The sequence below is a fragment of the Pagrus pagrus genome, assembly GCF_965226575.1.
Source record: "Pagrus pagrus genome assembly, chromosome: 24".
Lineage (NCBI taxonomy): Eukaryota > Metazoa > Chordata > Actinopteri > Spariformes > Sparidae > Pagrus > Pagrus pagrus.
The window spans coordinates 6,758,226-6,781,951 of record NC_140206.1 but is presented as its reverse complement, the minus strand read 5'-3'; the positions used below and the strand labels follow the sequence as shown (position 1 = coordinate 6,781,951).

The window sequence follows — 23,726 nt, the reverse complement described above, 5'->3', positions numbered from 1 at the left end:
CCATGACCCACAACTCCTCGGGCCTGGATCCCGGCTGTCTGCTTGGACTCCATCCGTAAACAAGATCTGATTTCCGAAATTGACGCATTTGAGGTAATGTTCCCATGCCTGGATGTTGAAAAGCAGTTCCTGGCTCCAGGTTTGGCAAACACGAGCAGAGGAACTCGGAGCCACAAGGAGGGAAAACAGAAATAATGTGGCAATAACAAGGGAATACAAAAAAAGAAGGTTATGAACCCTCTGCAGCCAAAACTAAACTCTTTCTAGAATAAACTTATTGGCTTTATTGATATCAGACTGGTAAATTTAATCGCAGGATGCATGATTCCCGCCCTGTGCTTGTATTACTTCTTGGACGGGTTAGTCGTGCTTGACCATCAGACGAATATCTCGCCAAATCAGTGTGCATAGTTGTGAGGGGAAAAAGGGAAATCCCTCGTCAGATTCTGGGGATTACAGTCAAGACTGCAAACGAGCCTCCCAGATTGCAGGAAAAGGCAAAGGATCAAGCCCCAAGGTGGAATAACAAAACAGAACCTCAGCTGTTAAGATAGATGTTACTCCAGTTGTCAAGACTGGGAAGCGAATCCTGGCAAATGGCGGACAAATCTGACCGTCGGTTCAAACTTAATTTGTAACCGAAGAAGGTGCCTCCAAACATTCCAGCTGTCAGCGCAAGTTTTTCCCACTCAGGCCTCACGGACAGCGAACATGGGTTAGTTTTTCTTCTTCTTCCTCCCCCGCTCAGACCGATTGATTAAGAGTTAAGATTAACAATGTCACACTCAAACAGCCGCTCGGAAGCGTCCAAGAATCCACAGGAGGGGAAGTTTTGATTCGGCAGCGCTCGTTTCCAACTGTGACGGTAACACAGAGATGAGGTGTGATTGAAATGTCCGCTGGCTCCGGCAGAGGTTTGGGTTTAAGCTTCGGAAATCTCACAGAAACCAAAGTTCACAGCGTTTACAAGCGATCCACAATGATATTTTCATCACTGATCGACAAGAAGGCAGCGATAAACACGTCAAAAGTGTTAGTTTTACATTATGTAAGCTTAAAAAGGTGCAATATGCAAGAATCGTAGAAGGAATTAATGTAAGCGTTCAAAAATTAAGTTAACTCACCAACACAATGCGAAGAAACATCACCACTAGCTGCACAGCTAATTGCGCTAACTAGCTAACAGCAGCTACAGTTAGCAGCAGTTACGGTAGAATGAGCCTTTTACATCTACAGAAGGAGCGGGTCCTCTTCCAGGTACCAAAGTAGGAATGGTGCAATGAGGCATGATCTGTAAACTCACCTCTTGATGCCCCTAAATCCTACACACTGGACCTTTCAAGCTAAGAATCGGCCACCTGTCAAGTTCATACTCTAGACAAATAGTGGGCAACTGTTAACTGTAGCTCCCCTTAGCTAGTTAGCGGTGCATCCAGCGGTACAGACTGGGAGCTCTAGGATCAGTGTGTTGGTGCTCACACTGCTAGCACAGGGGCTTTGGACAGGGCTAGCTAGTTAGCATGCCGACTCTCACATCTTGACTTTGTTGCACATTTTGTGAAAACAAATCAGCATCAGGCTCAAAACATCATGCATCAATAAAAATAAAAAAAGATGTTAATCTAGTTTCATGATTATTTTCTCCCATTTTATTTTCAATATTAAAAATACAAACAGCCATTACAGATTCTTAAAATGACCAAACAGTTTATCAAGAAAAAACACTAATGAAGGAACAAAAAAAAACAATTAAAGTCAATAATAAGGCAGAGTGGGGCAGTAGTGCTTTAAACTAGAGGCTAAAACTAGCATGCTCAAATGCTAATGTGTGGCAGGTGTAATGTTTACCATCTTAGTTGAGTGTGTTAGCATTAACACTTAATTAATGTCTGTGTGAAATGTTTGGTCTATCCATTGAATGGCTGTTGAAGACTGGATCAAAATGGTGGACTAGCTTAACAGTCGCACAGGTTCAGCTCCTGCTGGCTATCCTCTTGGATCTCCTGAGACCGGCGCTCTGAGCCTCCTCTACAGCAGCTTTCTGTCTGCTGCGCGAGGAGGCAGCCTCTTCCATTTTCACTTTGCTTTGATTTTTCGGCTGTGAAGCTGTGGTCTGCGGGGCTCTCGGAGGCTTTCTTCGCCCCCTCACAGTTTGTTCCGACTGTTGTGGATTTGATTCTGTCTCCTCGACTTTCCTCTGAGGGCCTCGGGCTGCTTTAACTGATTTTGTCTGCTTCTCTGCAGCAGCGCCGGACTTCTGTTTCGTCTTCGCAGTTTCACTCGCAGGATCTTCTTTCACACCGGTCTCACCGTCTGTCGGCTTACTCCTTGTTGATTTAGTTTGGTTTGTTGTGTCGTGCAACTTCTCGGGGAATCTAACAGCCTTTTTTCTTTCCTTCCCACGTCGTTGCACTCGGCCTTTGGCGGCTTGTTCCTCTGATGTTTCGGCTTCTTCTGCTTCCACTTTGATTTCTGGTGCTTCTTGGGTGTTGATCTGCATTTCAAGAGATTTACCGGTGTCCTGTGAAAACATATTTTCCCTTTAGAGTACAGCAGATAGTTAAAGACATGGGTATAACAGAAGATCGAGTCAGATTCTCACCTCTTGTTGTGCAAGTTCAGACTTCAAGTCGGATAACTGGCTCATTAAACCCTGAATCTTCACCTGAAAGCACATTAATGTAGTGAAAAATCACAGAAATCGACAATAACATTATACGCAACTAGGAGCCTCTCTTACCTGTTCACTGATGATTTGTTTTTCAAGCTTCTCTCTCTCCTTAGCGTCTTTCTTCCTCCTATGTGTTTGAGGAACCCAAGTTATTTTACCTTTCGTTTTCCTCAGATATTAGTGTAGATGGACCTTTTTTTCCCTTATGCTTGTTGCATAAACATTTTGCAGTTGTCCGTCACGTTTCGTGTGTTTGAGCTTTCCAAAAGTCCATGTAAAGTCCAAGTTAGCTTAGCACAAACACAGGAAATAGGCACAAAACACCCTCATAAAGCCACTCAACTTTTTATTCAGATGATGAAACATACAAGATAATGTGTTAAGGGACTGTTTGCTAGATGGGCCATGATTCCCATAAAGAGACATTGCTGTCCCTTTAATTAATGAGCTTTATAGGCGCTAATAGGCTACCTGGCCAAGTGATCCCCCCCACAGTCTCCACTCTTTATGCTTGGTGTTCACTTCATATGTCAGTAGTACACATGAAGGTGGTATACATGAAGGTGGTATAGACTGTCTCGTCTAACTCTTGGCTTCACTTTGTTGATGCTGACCCATTTCTTTAAATCAGTTTTGAGTCTCATTATGTTAATTACTACAACTGTACCGAAAAGAAAACGATCACTAACTGAAAGCAAGGAAAGGCAAAAACCTTAACAAAAAAAAACAAGGCAAGCTTTGGAAAATGATTGGAGATCCGAGCCCACGTCTTACTTGTTTGCCACCATCTTCCCCAACCGAGCGAGCTCAATCCTCTTGTCATCTACGACTCTCTGGACGTCCTCTTTGGTCACCATGGCCAGGAGGGACTTGGTGTCCACGTCTGCTAGCTTGGCCGACGGCAAGGTCACTTCGAGGACCACCTTCACCCAGTCGGTGAGCTCTTCACAGGATGGGAACTGAGAGAAACAGCAGATTTATCAGGATACTTTACCCAAATGATTTGTGAATATGTGCCATGTTTTTAAGGCTCTGCAGGCTAAATGTTTGAACTTTCGTTTGATGTCAACAGCGCCCACGTCTTTTTGTGAATTTCCACTGCTATCCAGCCGACTGTAAATGCCAGAGGAGTGATCTCAAAGGATCTATCATCTTTTATTTCACATTTTTACCGTCTACATTTTTTGGAAAATGATGCTATTTCAAGGGCAACATAAAATGCTAGTAGAAATGCCTGTACCAGACACGGGCTTGGACTCTGACTCTGAGTTATTATGACGGTAAAACGGGTCAGATGTGCCTTGATATCTGCTTCTGCTATCTAAGTAGTTGGGAATAGCTGGAGGAAAAGCTTGAGTTTAAGGTCCAATTTGTAAGAAAGTTGATCCCCAACTCGCCAAACGCTGATGCTTTGGGATGGCGGCCAACCCGACCTTCAATCCCTAACCGTCAGTATCTGGCTTCAATCAACTTTCCAACTAATTGGACCTTAAAGATTCAAAAATGGACCCACCTTTTTGAGTTCAGCCTGTGCTTTCTCCCTGGAGGCGTACACCAGCTCTGCTGCCATCATTTCCTTCTTTAACGACTTCTGCACCTCCTCCAGGTCGCTCTGATGACAGTAACACCGACATCTTAGTAAACAACTACACAATAATTGCACTCAAGAAGCAGCGAGTGAGAAAAATCACCTGCAGTTTTTTAATAAGTTTCTCTTGTTGCATCTTTTTAATGAACTCCAAGTCACTCGGTGTCAGCTGGTACCCCTTCATCCCCTTCAGCATGGAGTTTGGGTCGTCTGGTTGTGATGTGTGTTCTGATCAAAATGAAAGATTTAATTTAAACATTCAAAGCAGGATAAAGGCCAGTAAAACAAGCAGACTTCACTGCATAGATCACCTTTTCTTGTGTCAGGCGTGCTGAAATCAAACGTCCTGTCTTGCACTTCTTGATCTCTTGAACCAGCCTGTTGATAGAAGAAGACAAAGGATTTGATCTTACATCAAGTCGATAAGATAAAGTTTGAGAAGATCAATACTCTTCACACACCTCCATATTCTCACAGTCCTCATCGACGTTACAGAAATCCAGGTGTTTGGTCACATCCAGCAAAGGAGGAGTCCTCGGGAGCTGTCGACCCAACGGGATGTAGTTCCCGTTAAAACCGCTTTCTCTACGGATTTCTTCATATCGGTCCGACATGTCTGCAAAAAGCTGCAGTGTAGCGTAGAGATCTACTTCTTCTGTCCTCCACGCTCCCTTTTGTCTGGATGGAAACAGGTGGAGGAGCTGTGCAGTAAAAATCACTGCATCATTGTCTTCACCTGTGGACCAAAGAGGGCTGATTGCTTCGTCTGACCAGTAGATGGCGACAGATTGTTTTAGTTTGGAAGCTCAGAGGACGGCAGGGTTCAGATATCACATATCTCTCATGTAGCCCCCTGAAGTTTAAAGATACTGCATCACTATCAGTTTTTCTACTACTGATGATACTACTGTGTATATCAGAAGTAAAAGAAGTAAAGTTGAATATCTGCTTAAGCACTGCACCTGAGTACTTAAGTGTTTATTTCACACTTCACCTTGGAGACAAATATCATACTTTCTAGTTACAGTTCAGCAGCTACAGGTACTAGTACATTAAGTAAATACATTTACTCAAAGTACAATTCAGAGGTACTTGTAATTTAGTATTTCTATTTTCTGCTACTTTAAACTTCCACTTCAATTTGGAGGCAAATATTGTACTTTTTACTCCACTACATTTATTTTCTAACTTTCTATAAGTTTCTAGTTACTTTGCAGATTACCTGCTGCATCAGAGCCAAAGTAGAAAATGTTTTTAATTACTTAATTTCATCAGCAATTGTTGTTGTTTTGCGCATACTTTTGATACTAAAGTACATTTAATATCAGATACTTTAAGATGTACTCAAGTACCTTTAACATGGATGTATTTCACTTTTACCAAAGTAACATTTTACCACTATATCTTTATCTTTACTTATACTTATGTATGACTATTGTGTTATTCTAACAACATTAATTACCAATATTTTAAATTAGCTCCACCTTGAAGAGCCCAAACAGCAAAATGCTAACGCTAAGTACATTGTAGGTAGTAGGTTTCACATTGTTTTACCGTACTTTTTAATTTCCTTAAGCTCTAAATACTTGTTCCACTATTGTAGGAAGTAATCACATTACCTCTGTCAGAGATCCAGTGATGAACATACACACATTGAGCCGTTAAGAGTACATTTTATTGGAGTAACAGCAGTGTAATCAGGTGCATGTTGTGTAATACTACTTTCACAGTCACAGCTGGGTCACAAGGTTTCACATGTGCTGACTAAGTTTCACTGTTCGCTTGGAAGATATTCAGGCCGGCTCAAGACAGACAGACAGACAGACAGGCAGGTGTGCAGACAGACAGGTGGACCCTGATACAAAATAGCCAGATAGCACAACCTGTCTATCTTTAACCTGAGCTGGTGGTGTCACGCTGCCAGTCCCACATGTTTGTGGAGCTCCAGGAACTCTAGAGGAGAGTGCTGAGTCGTAAATACCTCTGTTTTTAAACTGCCCGCTCCCATAATGCAAAGGGAGGGAGGAAGGAGGAGAGGGGTCGCAGGGTATCTGTGTGTGTGTGTGTGTGATAAATCGGTGCTTTATGACACTGACTTGGCGAAGCGAAGTGGAAAACATTTGCATGGTTTTACGTTGCAGCTAACAAATCATTCCTCAATAAAAATCAAATTTAAAAAGTCATTTTCTCATATTCTTCATACCGACAATTCCTCTCCGGTGTAAGTGTCTCTTTCTGCCATGTACCGTATCTGTTTTTACACTCAGAGGAAATGTTAAGCAGGTGGTGTGGCTGTGGATATACAATAAAAATGTCTTTAAAAGGTTGAATAAAATGTTTAAAGATGCAATGTTCTCCCTGTGGACTTATGTTAATTGTTATATTGAAAAAAGGCACTTTCACAAAACACTATTATTTCCCAGAATTCAATTAAATTGACTGTTAGTTCGTTATACTAATATTAGCTTAGCCACAGTAAGCTAGCACAGGAGGCCTGTCAAAGTTTAGATTTCTGTTGAATGCATTTGTTTACAAAACCAAACAAAACATAAATGAAAGAAAAGAAAATTGGGGATCAGGTTAAATAGTTGTTCTACTCTAATGCAAGCTGCAGTCATTAGCATGTCCAGCTAACTAGTTGCTAGTATGCTAGTAAGCCCATCGTTAGCATTGGTTTCACTTTGGAGTCAGTCGACTACTTCTATGTCAGTGTATGCTAACGTTAGCTGTGCTGTCTCCGGGTAAAATTGTTTATCTGCTCTAAAATGAGCTGCTAACGTTAGCACGTCTAGCTAACTAGCATACCGCAGTGACATGCAGCTTCCAAGCTCATCATCAGAAATAGTTTTCAAGAAAGTCACAAAGTTAAACGTTAGCTAATTAGCCTGCTAAGCTAGATGATGAAATCTGTCAGTGGCAGCAGACATTTCAGTGGAAATTTGTTGATTTAGCTAGTTTGTTTAAAAAATGACCGAGAATTATGTTGCGTATACGAGGACTGAATGTACCGTGCATGAATAGAAAGCTCGACTTTCCATTAGCTAGTAGGCTAAGCAGCTAACATACACTGATCAGGTCTGTTACACATATAAATATCTTAAATCAACGTTCAACAGTGCTTCTTCTTTTGTTATTGGACGTTATATCGCCTGCTTCAAAAATGAAAACCTCAAATGACCCTAAACCACTCTGCAGTGCAGGCACACGCACAGACGCACTCAAGTCCCACTTTTATTGACGGCGAAAGCCTCTCAGACATCATTGATACCATCACACAGCCTCTCTGGAAAAGCCCGCACACACATGCAGTGACACGTAACAAATCCACGTCTGCCATTGTGTCCCATAAAAGCTCTCTGGCGCTGAGAGAAGTGTCCCAAAAAGGTCATTTACAGCTGCTCTGTCATGTAGAGTATTGAACAGGCGGAGCAGAGCCGTCGTAAAGGGGCTGATAAAACAGCTCCCCGGTGTCTGTGGATGCAGGAGAGTGAGGATCGGATGGAAACAGGTGTTTTGACTGAGAGACTAATGGAAACCGGGGTTAGATTCTTTACACTGAGAAAGATGAAGTGTTTTCATCCACAGGAAACTAATCAATGTTTTATTTTTGTACATATCTGTGCCACTTATCTGCCTCCTCGAGGTAAACAAACTGATTGACTGAATATGGTAGTGAATGCCTCGAATGAGAGTAAAGTAACAGGATACTCTGCAGACATGTGAGCGTACACGTGCTGTGTTACAAGTCCGAATCATAAACAGACACACACCCACTCACAAGTGATGAGAGACGGCTAGTTGGAAACTCCTAGGCCTGCACTTTCTGTCGTGCCGCTCTCAGAGCTGTCAGTGAGGTTAATTTTGTGATGTTTGTGATTAGTGACCGGTGTAAAGTTACCGCATGCCTCGGACCAGCCTGGGACGGACACTGCAAAACGCTGGACCTGACAATTACGTATGTTATGCGCCCAAATTCCCGGCTAATGCGCTCTAAGTCATGTGTTTAATCTCAGATCTAGTCTCACGCAGAGTTTCCACACAGCTCTGTGAACATATGCCAGTCAAACCCAAGTCCATTCATTGCTCTTTTGTCTGTGGGTTAGGAAACCGTAATGGTTTGTCTTAGAAGACCCGCTTTGGTTGCAGGGAGATGGTCCGACTTCCTGTGAAAGAAGACGGTTTTGGTTGCCATTAAAACGCCTACAGATGGTCTGTCTTCCAGGGTAAAACAACCGGTTTTGGTCGCCACAAAACACGTCTGGAGATGACTCAACATCTTTTGAAAAAAAGCCGGTTTTGGCCACCAATAACGGCTGGAAATGTCCAAAAAGACTCAAACTCTGGTTGCCTGTTTGGCATCTTTGTGCCTCGTATTAACGTCACCACCTTCCACAGCATATTTTGTGAACGTCATGTCGGGTCCAAATGTCTGTGGTTTGCAGAGACGTCAACTGCTAACATTATATGCTGATGACTAGACTCTGTTCTTAACACTAGATGTGTACGTCAGTAATTACGGATACAAAACAACACTGTGCACGCTACAGAAACGAGGCTTCAGTCTTGTTGTTTATATCCAGATAATTTACCTGTGTAAGCATCTGACCTGCGATCACCTCATTAACAATGCACTTAAAGCTACAAATTTAATTTACCTCCCTTCCTCTCTGAGCTCAGGTTTGTTTATGTGCTTGTTTACTTGCATTTTTGGCGACATAAGATATGAAATCTCACCTTGCAAGGCTATAAGGCAGAATAATAACAAAATGACATATATATGGTTGCTCATTAGGACTAGACTCGCTTTAATGTGAATGAATGTGCCATCTATGATTAAAACAACACTCGTTATGTCCTCTATATGTTTCCTTAATTGCTGTTTTCTCTGCTGGGAGATGAAACTAATTGCGGCTGTGAAATACTTTTACAGCGTCCATTCATTGAGGGGGAAATAAAAAAAATCAGGGCACTACTGAGGTTAAGATTAGCCATAAATACCATCCCCGACTCAATGTGATGTGTAACAACCTCACCGGATCCTTGTTGCTCAGGGTTTAGAGAACATTTCCTCCCCCATGATTGCGGCAGTTTTTCACCCGAGCAGCTCGACTAAGGGCTGAAAATACCGTGTGAAGAGCTTTTGTCTCGAGGTGAATTGCTCTTAATGGCGTGAGAAAAGGCAAAAATGATAGTTTATGGATATTCAGCAGAGCTATAATCACTATAGAATGACAGCATATATAACGAGGCGTCAGAATAAAACCTCTCGGCTCCCTGTGGCATATTATTATCTCCACAACCCTCACACATCATTACGTGGATGTTATATTTTCCTCCGTTTGAGCTCATGATTATTTGTTTTTTAAACATTAAGGCACATTTTTGTGTAGGTGTGCTCCCCCATTTCATTAAAGCTGCAGTCAGAACAGCTGAGTCACTTCCTATATCCCACTGTAGGCTGAGAAACACAATTTCTTTAAGGAGCTGAATCACTTCCCCTTCTCGTCTGCTCACCCAGCTCTGAAACCTGAACCTCTACCCATCTACTGTATTGTACTACAAGCATTAAAGGGGCAGTTCACCTGAAAATCAAAATGGACCCATGGACAAGAAGATAGCTCATCCACCTTGTCTGAGCTGTAACATTTCATTTCCCAACTCTCAGTCATTCACAACGTCTAAACTGGGATGGGTTATTGTGGGTTAAAGAGTAATTATAAAGCACTCAGCATTGACTTTCATGCCTCACACACACACACACACACACCTGGGTGAACGAAGGTGAATGAAACAGAGAGCCGACCGGGAGATTAATGGCGGCGTGTCGAGGAGAGGAACCACCGACAGCTGGAGGGACTCTTGACGCAATTCAGGTCACGCACACGCCCACCTCCAGCACACACCCACTCACGGACACACACATTCACACGTATCCACAGGTCGATCCTTATTCGGTTACCTTTTACCCAGAAAGAAGCAGACCTTGAATAGAAAACTAATTCATTTAGAAGCGGTTTATTTTAGCTGTGCACGCAGCCATCTGCAGCTGAACAATGCTCATAACTCTATTACAGCTCTGACGTCTGCGCAGAGAAAAGGACTCTGCCTGTGACTCAACTGTCTGTGACCCTCCCGCCCCACACTGCATCACAAACTAACCCAGTTTTTTAAAACCGGAGCAGCAGGCGGCACTTAAAGTGTCGGGGGTGCTTATTTTTGGTGCAACCCCACCCCGCTCCAAGGTGAAAGAAAATCACTTGAAGGGGCTTTGTTAAAGGGGAACTGCAACGGTTTATCAGAGGCTGCTTGTGGCAACATATGCAAGTTTCATAAAGAAATGTGGCCAAAGAGGGAGAAACGACCAATCTGATAAGTTGCCTCAAGTGATGTCACTTGACATCGTGTCTCATTTGTGACCAAGAGTCAACAGTGATTTGTTTTTAATTAACGTATTAACGTAAGTGAACCTAACACAACATATGTTAGTTATTCTAACCCAAAGTATGATCTTTTCCTAACCCTGACAAAGTTGTTTTTTTTGCCCAAACCTTACCAAACTGCAGCTGTTTGACAACATGTATAACATTGCAAAAGTCATGAAATGTCATACCATGAAACTGTCTGTCAGTACTGTCACTTTACCGCTTAACTTACCCTTTGTTAATGATTTCTTGTGACCATCATTCACTCACAGGTATTTCCAAAGACTTGGCGTATGCTTCAACCTGACGTATCGTTTCAAATACGCTGCTGACGTTCAGAGGTTTTTTTGTACATTTGATGGGTTTTCTCTGCTGTAGTTTGTACATATTTGTCCATAAAGCTCCTTCAAACAATCATATGAGCTGGCTTCAGCAGGACTGGTTGCTGCGTCTGAATTGCCAGTGCTGCAAAAAACAGTACGTGAGCGTTGGTAATTCTCAAGGGAGTCGACAACGCTCACCTTTACGGATACGTAAAAAATATAAGCATGTTCAAGGTAGCGTATTCGTGCACAAAACTGTTTTAAGATGTAGCATATTATGTGACATTTCATCCAAAGCCTGCAACCAGTCTGACTTCAGGGTTAAAGGAACGTATAAGCTGCATTTTTTCTTTCCTTTTCCCACCAAACAACTGAGAAAATATATAAATTCCTTGTCTAAATATTGCCTCTGCCACCCCCCCACCCCCATCGCTCTTCCTCAGCTCAGGGACAGTCACAGACTCCCAAGGGCTCAGTCTTCTGTCAAGGGCCATATGGTAACGTCAGAGTGCTTGCGTCCGAGTTGGTGTGTGTGTGTGTGTGTGTGTGTGTGTGTGTGTGTGTGTGTGTGTGTGTGTGTGTGTGCTGGAGAGGGAGGGCAGTCATGGCTCAAGGTGTCAGAAGGGAGGGTGGTTAAATTTAACTGCAACAGGGCTGATATCTGCATGGCAGGTCGTATCTCGCCCCCCTCTGCTCTCTCTTTCTCACACACATCTTCACACACACTCACACACACACACACACACACACACAGTCTGTCTTCACCGTCCCCAGCCTCAGACATCATCACACACACTCACACACACACACACACACACAGCACAGCAGCTCCCTCAGTCTGTCAGGACTCGCTCCTCTTCCTCCCTCTTCCTTTTATCCCCACCTATCAGACCACCTGGATTGTACGAGAGAGGGCCGGCTGCAACGGAGGAGAGAGGAAAAAAAAAAGAGACGCTCAGCGGAGAGCCGACGTTCACACTGAGGATAACGCTTCATCTGAGTCGGCAGGCTGAAGGCACAGCCAGTGGCACTGCAGAGGCACAGCAGCACAGTGGGCTACAGCTTCGCTGCAAGAGGTAAGGCTGGAGAGGCTGTGTGTTGTGTGTGTGTGTGTTTGTGTGTGTGTGTGTGTGTCCAAGACCAATTCTCATCTCTTTCATTTGGGAGGCAAATATGCAAATGGAAAAAAGGTGGCGTCTGTCTGTGCGTTAGGGTTCATCAGCATGCACATCACCTGTGAGGTAAATCGAGGAAAACACGGGAAATGCAAAGTGAGCATCCTGAATGTTGTTTTAAAAAGAAATCACTGCTGTTATTCATTAACGATTGCATTTCATTAAAAACTTTCTTTATTTCTGCACAGATACGACCCAATAAATGCACTAACATGTCCAACTTGAGTGGATTTGCAGGACACTCCACGATCGGGATGTAATCTGCGTTGTGGCAGCTTTTCTGCAAGGTTGCTGCTAATTAGTCAGATATAGAGATTAAAGCACCAGAAGAGAGGGACCACTGAAGGGGTCTGAGGGGGTCACGGGGAATATCTGCTAATCTTAATTTAATCTAATTGGATTGATTTTCTCTAATTGGGTTGAATTTGTTTGTCCAGGAAACTATTAAAGTCCGTCTTGAGATGCTCCTACTTGTGTTTTGCAGTAAATCAGCCGCGCTTTTTCAACTGGATTTGCTGACGAGTATAAAACATGATACCGGCCCCGGCGGCGGTAACGCACCCCTGTGGTCAATTCAGCCCGCCACATCAAAGCTACGGCGATAATTCATCCGCTCCTGTGCAGCGATACCGTCTCGAGTGGACGCTGGTGTATTGGTTGCAGCCGGGGAATTTCCAAAGGGCAGCGTGTCCATGAGAACCCGCAGCAGTGTCATACAGTATCTAAGTGCAGGGAGGACGGGTGAGGGAGGGAGGGAGGTCAAGTTACGAGGCCTGCACTCGCGTCTCAGTTTGGAAACACACTATGGGGAGTGGGATAGAGAGAGAGAGGGGGGGAGACAACAGGAAAATGTCAGGTCAGAGATGCATTCTCACGTAATTGTGAACGCAGACGTCCGGATTTTCCACTTTGGTTTAAAAGCGATTATCACATGCTCAGACTGGATGTCCTGCGCTGGCATCCGTAGTTTGATGATGTGTTGGTATGTGGTGTTCGGCGAAAGAGAGTCGTTCGCAAGAAAAAGGATTAAAGCTGCTTTAATAGTCGCATAAAAGGGCTGATTGCACATTTTGAATATAAATATTTTGATTTTGAGCTCTTTGATGGACAGAAAAAAGCAGTTTGAAGATGAAAGAGTCGACCCCGGTTCCCCTTTTTCCCCCCGACAATAAACATAAATTGAATCAACAGGTGTCGGAGCATTCCTCCCCTCCTGTGAGTAAATATTTGGGCTGGCAGAGCAGAAGGACGCCCCCCCCAGCACGCTCCAGATGCAGCTTTAAAAGGCTTGGAGGTTTGGCCTGTGACTAGAAGTGACAGGTTAATCCGTTTAAGTACGTACGATAGCCACCGCCTTCTGGTGCCGGTAATCTGCCGCAAAGCCGACAAGACGGCAGCCGACCGCCAGATTGATCGGAGAGTGTCGGGTGAATGGTGCTCGTAGGGTCACGAGAGTTGAAGCGTTTCATCGGCTGCATTTCGTAATAATCCATTTCCTTTTTCCAAACTATGTCTGAGGGGAAGCCCAAAGTCCCATCTTGGAGGAACCTCATATAATTTATTGTACATTTTGGCTGCATTGTTTTTTTTTTCTTTTCCTGGCACTGTTATGATCCGAATATGATGCCTGAAGTCTTTTAATCGTCTTGGAGGAATCAAATTATTTGAGCTGTTTTAGTTGGTCCACCACTGAATTATCTCCATATCCACCACACGTTTCCACACGATGTCTCCTTAAGCTTCTGACTTTTCCTTGAATGACACTGTGACGTTGGCGTTCGTGGCTTTCAATGAAATATCCCTAAAACATTGAATGGATTGCCATAAAACTTGGTCCACATGTTTATGTCCCCCTCAGGATGAACTGTAATAACTTTGGTGGTCCTCTATATCCTAATTTTGCACCAGCAAGTCTTGCATGATAACACAGTAAAGTGAGACGGTTGACAGAGTAAACATCATATCCGCTTCACCTCAGCATGCTAACATTGCTACTGTGAGCATGCTGTTGTTAGCATTTGGGTGAAAGCACTGCTGCTAGCATACCTGCACACTCTCAAGGTGTCCACAACATTGGGCGCTTAAACAACACCGTCCTACAAAAGTGCAAACCCTCCTGGCTGCACCTGATTGCATGTGTGCGCCGGGATTTCAATCTGGGTGAAAATAAGTCACCTAAATGTGTTTCTGAGGACATTTTAACTTAACAACGGTTACTTTTTATAGTTTTACAGGAGTTTCCAGAAGCAGATAGTCACACTGGCTACCACTGATTTGCATAAAGTAGCCTAAGCATCAACTTTATGCAAACGAGGGGCAGGAAACGTGACGCACCATCCCTCAAAATGCAACCAGAATCAATTTCACGGCTGCTTCCATAAACAATTAACGGAAATGAAGGATCCTATGGACACTTATCATCCGTCTTGTTGTCTTAGATCTTCATCTGGTCTATGATCGAGATCAGTTGGATCATTCTTTACTTTGACACGTTCAAAATGTTATTTTCTCAAGACTTTGTTGCAGATCTCAGGGTTTGGGAGATTGGCATTGATTGGGTCGGCAGGGCAGGGCTCACTTTTTACAGCTGATCACAAAAATCTGAAGTTAATGGTACACTTAGATCAATATATATCGGTTTGCTCGTATGTGATACAGACCAGAAATGTATGATCATGGCTTAAATTGAGTTTTGTAGCCAGCTTTACTTGCAGGCAGAGCTGCATCTTTCTCGGTTCCCAGCCTCTTGTGTCGGGTCACAAGATAAATCCGAGGGTTCGCGGGATGATGAATGGGATTTAAATGGAAGTAATTAAAAAAGAAACATCACACAGTACTTCTGCTGCACAAAATGTGCTAATTTCTAATGAAACACGGGTTGGTTTTAAATCATAGGGACTCTAATGAACCAACTGGCAACTTCAGACGAGACGACAAGGTTGTATTTTTAGAGTCAGACCCCTTAAAAATGCAGCAAATGTTTCTATCTTAATATCTTGATTTTCCTGCAGCAGAGCACTTTGCAGCAATCTCCTCTCCTTTCGAGGTGATTGACAGATTTAGGGTAGTGGGGCAGAGATCATTAAACAAGACACGCATTAAGGCAAACCTCCTGGCACCTTGAGCTCCACCAGCTGTGGGTCAGATTATAAGGCCACGCTGTGAGGCTTTATTGAAGGTGCGCGATTCATCAATGGGGAGAGTTCGCTTGGTGCGCGCTGCGACGGGATGAACGAATCAAAGCACATCTCGCCTTGATTAGCCCTTAAAAACACAGATCAAATGTGCTGCGCTTTGGCTTTAAATTCTTTTTCATCCTCCTGGATTTCAGCTTTAAAGTTTAAAGTTTTTCTTGGAGGTAAATAACTGGAAAGATCTCACGGACAGAATTTTGATGAGAAAGTTGCTGAAAATGTTTCGAGCGCAGTTTTGTCAAAGCTTTCTCACATTTTATTGTTCTTGTATTCCCATCGTACCTCGAGAGAGAGATGGAGCACCCGGACACACTCTCTTGAAGTTCGTAAACCACCACGAGTGGAGTGTCCTTGAGCAACAGGAATCAATTAAGTGTCACGTTGCATTATTTGGATCAGGAAGTAAGGAAACGTAGTTGGGGGTGATGAGGCAGAAACAGACGGAGAAAGACTTTCAGCAGAGACTGATCTGCCTGCTGGTCCAAAATGAAGCAGTTAACACTTAAAATGATCCATCATTTAAGAGTCTAAGAACAGTAAATGCTACTAAAGAGGAGTTTTATTCATTTTAGGACACTCATGCTGTCAGGATCAAGCCAAAACATATTCCTCTTTCTTGCGGGTTTTAGTGGTTTAATCAAAGTAGTTGTAAATGTGTGAGTGGTGCAGAAAAACACCTTCAATCCTGAAGAGATTAATGGACAAACTAAATGGTTTAGTGTTTAGATTCACATAAAAAAAGATTATGCAGACATCACTGGATTTTGTTCAGATTTGGAGGTATGGTGTCTTCACATCTCGACATTTATAGATGTGAGCTCGAAAGCGTTTGTTGACCGGCTCTGTATGAAGTCTGCGTAAGTCTTGGAGGAAATAAAGCTGCCCTGTGGGGTTTCCTTGTAAACAAAGAAAAGTTATGTTTGCACCCACCAGAATTGTTTCCCAGCAGTCCTCTTCTAATCCACTTTGTACATTACTACATATCGTGCCGTGCTACGGTCACCAACTATTGATCAGCAGTCACCCATGACATTGCGCCATAATTCAACTGGTGGTCAAAAACTCCACAGGGCACCTTTAAAGCATCCGTGTGCTCAAACTAAGCAACAGCGTCTGTAACCTCCAAGAAGCCCTTGTGCGCTTTTATCCCCATTTGATTGATTATTGCGTCTTGCCCTTTTCACCCTCATTTCGAGCAGGCTAAAGCCTTTGCTTGCTCTGTAGGGAAAGCATCCAAAATTGTGGTTCTTGCGGTGTTGAGGCATCGAGCGGCTGAAGTGGGGTCGCCCGGTACATGTGGACTGTGGGCTGAGGGGCCACATGGCGTTTGGCTGTGAGCACAGACTTGTTTCAGTCCCGGGGATCCAGTTTCTCTCACAGAATACCAACCGCTCAGAGCTCTGGGAAAAGCTCCCTATATATACATCATGGGAGAAACGCCAATGTTGTCCAACATTAGTCTCCCCGTATGTGTCGCAGCTTGACCGGCAGCCTTCTGCTGTCAAGCCGAAAGTCAAAATAAGTCAGCTGAGATCAGTTTGTACAGCGGGGCGTGCGTTGAAAGATCATCTGGACGGTGCTTTCGCAGAACTTGCTCCCATGAGAGCAAGTGAAGACAAGCGTAAAGAGGGCTCGGGGACAGATGACTATAAAAAGGCAAAAAGTTGGGCTCGAAAGCATGCGAGTCATTTTATTTTGAAGTGTAGGACACGTTACAACTTCCTGAGTCTTCAGCTGTCAAACCAAAAACGTCATCGTCAGCTCAAACCGCTCAGTCGTTGCGTATCATTTGATAAAACACACTGTAGATAGCCGTTCCATTATCTTTATGTTGCGTTTTATTGCTGACACCTTATTTCAGCAGAGGGTTTGTTCCCCCCAGTGCATCACTACGGAAGCAGCTTGACTCCAGGTGCATTAATAATTCACGTACGTATCTTTAAGCCGGTGCCGGGCCGAGCGCCTACAGTGTGATTTGCTGCAGCGGACACAGTCGCTGCTCATATCTGTGGAAGTGTAAAAGTGAGTAATGCTTGTAGCGGCATCGGTACAGCGTGAGAGCATTAGTGATGGATGGCTGCCTGCGCTGCATTAAAAACTATCAGGATGGGATGATAGCTGGGGGCTCCTGTGTGAAAAAAGCAACATGGTGAAATCCAAATGGAGAGCTTTGAAGTGCACATCGGTCCCTTACACACTTGTTTGACAGCTTAAATCAATTTGGAGTCATATTTCTCTGACTTTAGAGAGTCTTGCTCTTCCTCGATCGAACTTGAAACATATTCATAGATGGTCTGAAATGATGTTCACATTATGTCTGCGTCGACTGTTTTCTTTTGTACTAAACTTAAGAAAAACAACATAAAAGGAAGAGAGTCAGCAGGAGATTATTAGAAGCAGAGCGAATAAAAGGGTTCGTGTGTCCCCTCGTGAGACTGATCTGCATCACAACTAGAGAGGAGATGGTAGAAAAAACAAGGCGAGAACAGAACAGAGAGATTATTTAACAAGGGTTCTCGGGGACAAAATGAACGCTGAGCAAACCTCTAACAAAGGACAACTTTGACTCATTAGAGCACATACCTCCGCCAAGGCCCAGCCATTGTCCCATTGTTCAATCAAGCCTAATCCAATATCAAACTCGATAGCCCTGTCTATCTCTAAATTTGAACCCCTGCATAAGTGCTGTGACCATAGTTTAAGATCACCAGATCCAAGATCCGCATCAAATTGTACTTACTCATACTGTAGATACCAGCCACTTAAATATGCCTGATTTCATTCATCAATATCCATTATTCCCTGAGAAAATGACAACCAACCAACTAACTGACTGACCAACCAACTAACTGACCGACCAACCAACCAACAACTTACATTGACTAAAAATATGTACCTATAAGATGTTGCCAACTACATATGACATCAAAAGTCTCTGTTGGTGTTTAAGCGTCATGTTGCTCAAGTCAACAAATTGATTTAGCTTGATTTAGCCCTAGACTTTGAGTATAAGCCTGCCATCAACCTGTTTCGGTCAGCATTCTCATCCCCCTTCACTAACCCAAACCCAAAATCAATGTCTCTACGGGTGACCACAACCCTAACCCCAATTAAACCAGCAATCTGCATGCGGAAAATGGCAAGTTACCCTAACCCTAACCTGGTCGTGTACGGTACAAAGATAAACAAGCTACCTTTTCTTCTAGGGGATTTGACCATCTTGAGGCTTTCCTCCACCAAAACAAGTTTCTTCCCAACACTAAATTGCAGGTGCACCATCGCTGCATCCACGGCTTTGTGCTTCCCAAGACTTTCCCCCTACACCAGATCGATAAAGAGCCAGAAATTTCTCCAGTGCTGGTTAAGTGCTGTGGAGAGTAACAAATACCTCTTAAATCTAAATTAAGACGTGTCCTAATCCACTGCAGTTGCTATTTGACAAGTTCGGCTTAAAGTCATTTGAAGACAAAAAGCAGCATGACAACAAGATACGGACAATTTAGAAATGCATATAGCAGCTTGGTTTTGCAATGAGAGCATCTAAACTCGATGTGCGTGTTACTGCAACAATAAAGAGATCTCACCTTTGTGCACTGATTACAATAAAGCAGCGTGTCACATTAGTCATCCAAATAGATTTTTAACCCCCGGCTGTCTTTTCATTTCCTGGTGCTATTAATGTAAGTCCTCCACATTGCTCGGATTTGCTCGTGCGTCATCACCTTTCCTTTATTTAGTGCCTATGTTCTGTGTTAAATATACAACAAAGGCTAAATGAACTCAGATTCCTGTGTAAGGTGTTCGAGGGGGGGCATTGCTTTCCATGATGCAGCAGAAACTGTCAGGGCCTTGTGCACAATGGAGCTGTCTGCTGCGCTGCATGTCACACAGATTAACATGTAGCACTGCAGAGCTCATGTCCACTTAAAGATACATTCTTCAAGAGGAAGATGTGTGTTACTCATTTATTCTGTCCTTCAGCGACAATGAGTAACAGTTTGCAATGATTAGAGGTAGCTTAGCGTAGCAAAAAGGCTGGAAACAGCAGAAACAGCTAGCCTGGCTTTGTCAAAGGGTAACAAATCACCTCTAAAGCCCTCAACTGGCATGTTGTTATGTACTGGAGGTTATGGTTAAGGGTTGGTTGGACTGTTTCTTGGCAGGGAGCAGTGACTTCAGACTCTCATTATAGCACAACTCATATGTGCACCTCTTGTTTTTTAAACAAATGAGCTATATATGAATTAATTATACTTGGCAAGCTGATTTGTTACCTTTGGAAAGAGCTAGGCTAGCTGTTGCCATTTGTTTCCATTCTTTACATTAAGCTAAGCTAAGCAAGCTGCTGGCTATAGCCTTATATTTACCAAATAGAAGTGAGGCTGGTATGAGTCTTCCAGAAATGTCGACTCGAGTCGTTCTGACTTGGACTCGAGTGAACTCCCGTTACTATTTTGATGACTTGCAGCTTGCCTTGACAGAAATAAAAGGTAGGCAGGTATTAATACCTTGTCCTTTCTCTTTATTAAGACCGGATACTGCAGTATCTTTGGGGGTAACTTGACTTGCCCAAGATAAAATTACTTGCTTGAGACTTGGACTAAATGTCCTAAAAATGTTAGGACTGTTCCTTTTATAAGTATCTACAGGTTGCATGTTATTATCGCCTCCTTTGCACATTAGATCATGTTACTAACTACTGATTGAACACTACACGTACGCTAAATTTGCTTTCATTTCAAAGAATAGCTTGCTCTCCACGGGTATAGCTTAGCTTAGCAAAGCCATACATTATGTAAACGAAACCTTTACAGAGCTCTGTATATCGTTGCCAGCCTCTACATGAACTGGCTCACATCTCGCTGCTATTTCTGCATTGCCTCCCCACCGGGGACTCGGCTTTGGTTGTGAAATTCTTGGCATATGTAACAGGATTGGATAAAGCGACACAGGTGGCAGCCTGACGCTAAATATGCACCGGAGAGTAAAAAATAAAACGCACCGAGGAGCCCCGCTGCGACTGCTCCTCTTTGAGCCTTAAGCCTCCATTGTTGCCCCTCTCTGTGTTTGCTGTTGCTATAGAAATGGTCTCAGCTGAGATGAGCGGGCTTAGCCTGGCTCTGCGCCTTTTGCATTTGCTAAATGACAGGGTCAATTATTGGGCTATTTTCTGATGACCCACTAACATTTTCCCCTGCTCCCTCTTATTTAAGAGGCATGTTCAGAGCAAACGGGAACAGAGGAAGAGCGAAGAAGAGGTGAGAGACGTCAGTGTCGCACCCCGTGACAGTTAATTTACTCACGTTGGCCCGGACAACACCGGACAGGTTTGGGAAATGTCTTAAATGGGTGTGATTTGTACAGAGTGGGGTTGTGTTTGGCAGTGAGTGCTGCTGGGATGAGGCCCAGGGTTGACGGGGGGTGCATTACACCCATCTGCCAAGATGACTCATAGACGGTGCAGGGGGCCAAAGCCACAATAGTGTTTTAGGGTGTAGTGTCCAGGCTGTGAGCGATGAGCTGCCTCATCCTGAAAGTCAACCTTGCATCCTCTCTTGAGCCGTTTCTGCCTGAATTAGTGGAAATCTTTATGCTAATATATGATATTAAAATGATCATTAATTCTGAAGGAGCTGACTTAAAGGAAATATATATATTTGTTCACCTGATGTACCGCTGCCCTGATGACTCTTGGTCGAAGACAATCCGCAGAAACTCTGGCAAAAAATGAACCCACAGCTTTATCACCTGACTCTGCATTTTGGCGCCTTTTAGCTCAATGTTTTGGTTCTCCCGTCTGCAAATCTGCCAGGGACTCACAATTTCAGACAAAAAGTTCAACTCACGCGACACGCATACCACCCAACCACCACAAGAAGACACGTCCGAGTAATGAATACCAGGCAATCACAGCACAGATGGGCGGGACTTGGCGAAGAGCTGGTGGAGATAAAATAACGCTGGTGAGCTCCACTTCTCACCTCGAAATAAGATATACAGGGCCTCGCTGAAGCCCAACAGGGCCTCGGGTACCAGAGATCAGTTTGTATGGCCAGTGCATGCCTGACGTTTCCTGTTTTGAGTCACCCTCACTGTTTTAATGTATCATCAGCGAAGAAACTGAACTTTATAGGCTACAAAAGTTCCCTCAATAGTTGGTAAAAACAGAGGGGAAATATTGGACTAATGCCAGTGTTGTGTTTACACCTCGTTTCTGCTGCCCCCTAGTGGCCAAAACATCAGTTATTGCAGCTTTAAAGGCCCTGCACGACCACATAAGTGCTTTCAATATGTATGTATGACTAATCTTGGTGTATGCTAGGAAATACATGATGCCACAAAACTCTGTCTACTTATAAAACACCTGTATGTTTGCACCATGGGTGTGTACGGTGGGTTATTAAAACGTCCAGGTATTTCTCCTTATTCGACTTGGCTTCAGTCTGAAGCTATATTTAGACACAATCGATGACAGGTGGAGGAGGAAGATAAAATCTTTCCACTCCTCTCTTGTAATAAAAGCAGGGAACATTTTTACAAGAGCTGGTTCTGTAATAGACAATAAATATGTCAGAACGCCATGTGACCTTCATCACCAGTTAAACATCTCTTTCTGGATGCCAGTCAGGCTTTATATCCTGCAAGAGCAACACCAGAGTTACCTGTAACGTGACAGTGATCTTGAGCTTGTATGGACACACTGTCATGTGAGGTGATGAAAAGGGATAAAAAGCTCACATCGACCAGCTCAGGTAAAAAAAACCCACCAACTTCCCCTCCAGATATCATACTCTGCTAGATAATAAGATCTCGATCCCGCATAATAGTGTGCCAAGAAGACGCTTCGGGACATTTTGGATGCATAATTGCTCAAATCTTTTTGTTTGTAAATCAGATACTCTATTGATTTGCTGACTCGCATTATCCTGCTGTCATGAAGTCGACATTTGACTTGTAAACAGCCCAAGGTGTGACTCATCAGACGGCTTATGGACGAGGTTGCTGGGCAACCAGGCCGGGGGAGGGCCTACAGGGACAAAAAAGTTAAAGCTGGCTAAGCTAAGCCTACATTTAATTACCATTTTAGATATGTTTTGAGAAGGACGTTGCGTCCACAGAGAGCTGCTCCCTGGACGAAGACGTTTAAAGGGGTATTAAGGAACCTTGAGCCGTGTCCACACAACACATGCTACATACTAAGTTGGTTTTGTAGCGTGTTGGACCCGAAAAGAGACAGAAATAAGCATAATAAAGTGTAAAAAAAACACTGAGTTATGAATTTGCTGTTGATGTATTCCCACACAATATCCACAGTATCCAATTAGTCGGCCTATGTAGCATGGAAGTGGGACTTCTGGCGTCTTTTAACAGTGATTTAAGAATTGAAAGGTGTACAGTAGCCTGTAACTCACTCAGTGTAGCAACAATGTTAGAGTGATTTTTAATTTATTTAGCTAACTTTAGGTCACAATGGCTCCTTTAACACTGTGTATCATTCTTTGTTGTATATAGTATTTTTAATCATTTTGATAATCACCTCAGTGTCTCAGATAACCGTTTGCGATGTTAGCTAATTAGTCAGTGTAGCAACGTTAGTCTAGCTAATGCTACTGAACAGACCATATACAGACCATATATATGTCGAGAGTTGGTTATGTGTACCTGCTGTCATCCACAGATGCTCACACAACGCTTCATTAAACTTTATATTGCCAGCCAGTGATTCAGCTGTAGGTCATGTCGGACTTAAATGTGTTTGGAGGGGGTGGACAGACTCAGACGTCCTTGCTGACTCAGGCTCACTTACTGCTGTTAAAGCGACCGCATTGAATTTCCCTGTTTAAGTTCATCCAAACACTTCATATCTGAGTACGGGACAGATCTGCTGCGTCTCACTTACAACACCACTGTACTGTGTGGTTAAAGCTGATAGGTGGAAAGTACCTTTAACACCTGATAACTGTTGGCCGCTGCAGGATAAATGCAGACTGGAGTACAGTTCCTCAGCAGGACGTGGTCCAATGCCACTCAGCTCTCCTCACGTCTACAGTGCAGGGGATTGGATGACCCCCTATACTTAGCCCGGTGTTTGTCGGCCGCTAGACGGATCTGATTACAGGCAGAAATAAGAAGACGAATAGTGATCAGCTGGGGAGATAATGAGGGATATCATAATATTTTTGCCTCATTGGTGGCTTCACATTATATGTCTCCAAAGAGTCTGTGCAGCCACTGATGGTGTTTTCATATGAACGCAGGGGAGATAAATTAAAGGGGCATCAGACGACCAGACAGTGAAGTGAAGCAACTTTACTCTTAGCTGCCTGTTTCACTTGAAGCAGGTTTAAAAACT

At 43.5% G+C, this 23,726-nt stretch overlaps 3 protein-coding genes across 3 annotated transcripts in view; 1 reads left to right on the top strand and 2 right to left on the bottom strand.

Annotated features, from left to right (window-relative positions):
* Positions 1-1,621: 1,621 nt before the first annotated feature.
* LOC311253103 (uncharacterized protein) lies at positions 1,622-4,951 on the bottom strand. Its single transcript, XM_084346837.1, has 8 exons — positions 4,721-4,951; positions 4,571-4,637; positions 4,363-4,487; positions 4,185-4,283; positions 3,446-3,630; positions 2,741-2,798; positions 2,603-2,665; positions 1,622-2,521 (listed from the first exon to the last, which is right to left on the bottom strand). Exons 1-8 carry the CDS (start codon positions 4,871-4,873, stop codon positions 1,973-1,975), a joined length of 1,299 nt encoding a protein of 432 aa, XP_084202963.1. The 5' UTR covers positions 4,874-4,951; the 3' UTR covers positions 1,622-1,972.
* Positions 4,952-11,635: 6,684 nt separating this feature from the next.
* Positions 11,636-23,726, top strand: part of filip1l (filamin A interacting protein 1-like) — a 78,915-nt gene continuing 66,824 nt past the window's right edge. The window contains exon 1 of the mRNA XM_084346788.1: positions 11,636-12,080. The gene's annotated coding sequence lies outside the window, so the exon portion shown is untranslated. The remainder of the gene's footprint in view (positions 12,081-23,726) is intronic.
* ect2l (epithelial cell transforming 2 like) overlaps positions 23,393-23,726 on the bottom strand; it is a 75,310-nt gene continuing 74,976 nt past the window's right edge. The window contains exon 22 of the mRNA XM_084346793.1: positions 23,393-23,482. The gene's annotated coding sequence lies outside the window, so the exon portion shown is untranslated. The remainder of the gene's footprint in view (positions 23,483-23,726) is intronic.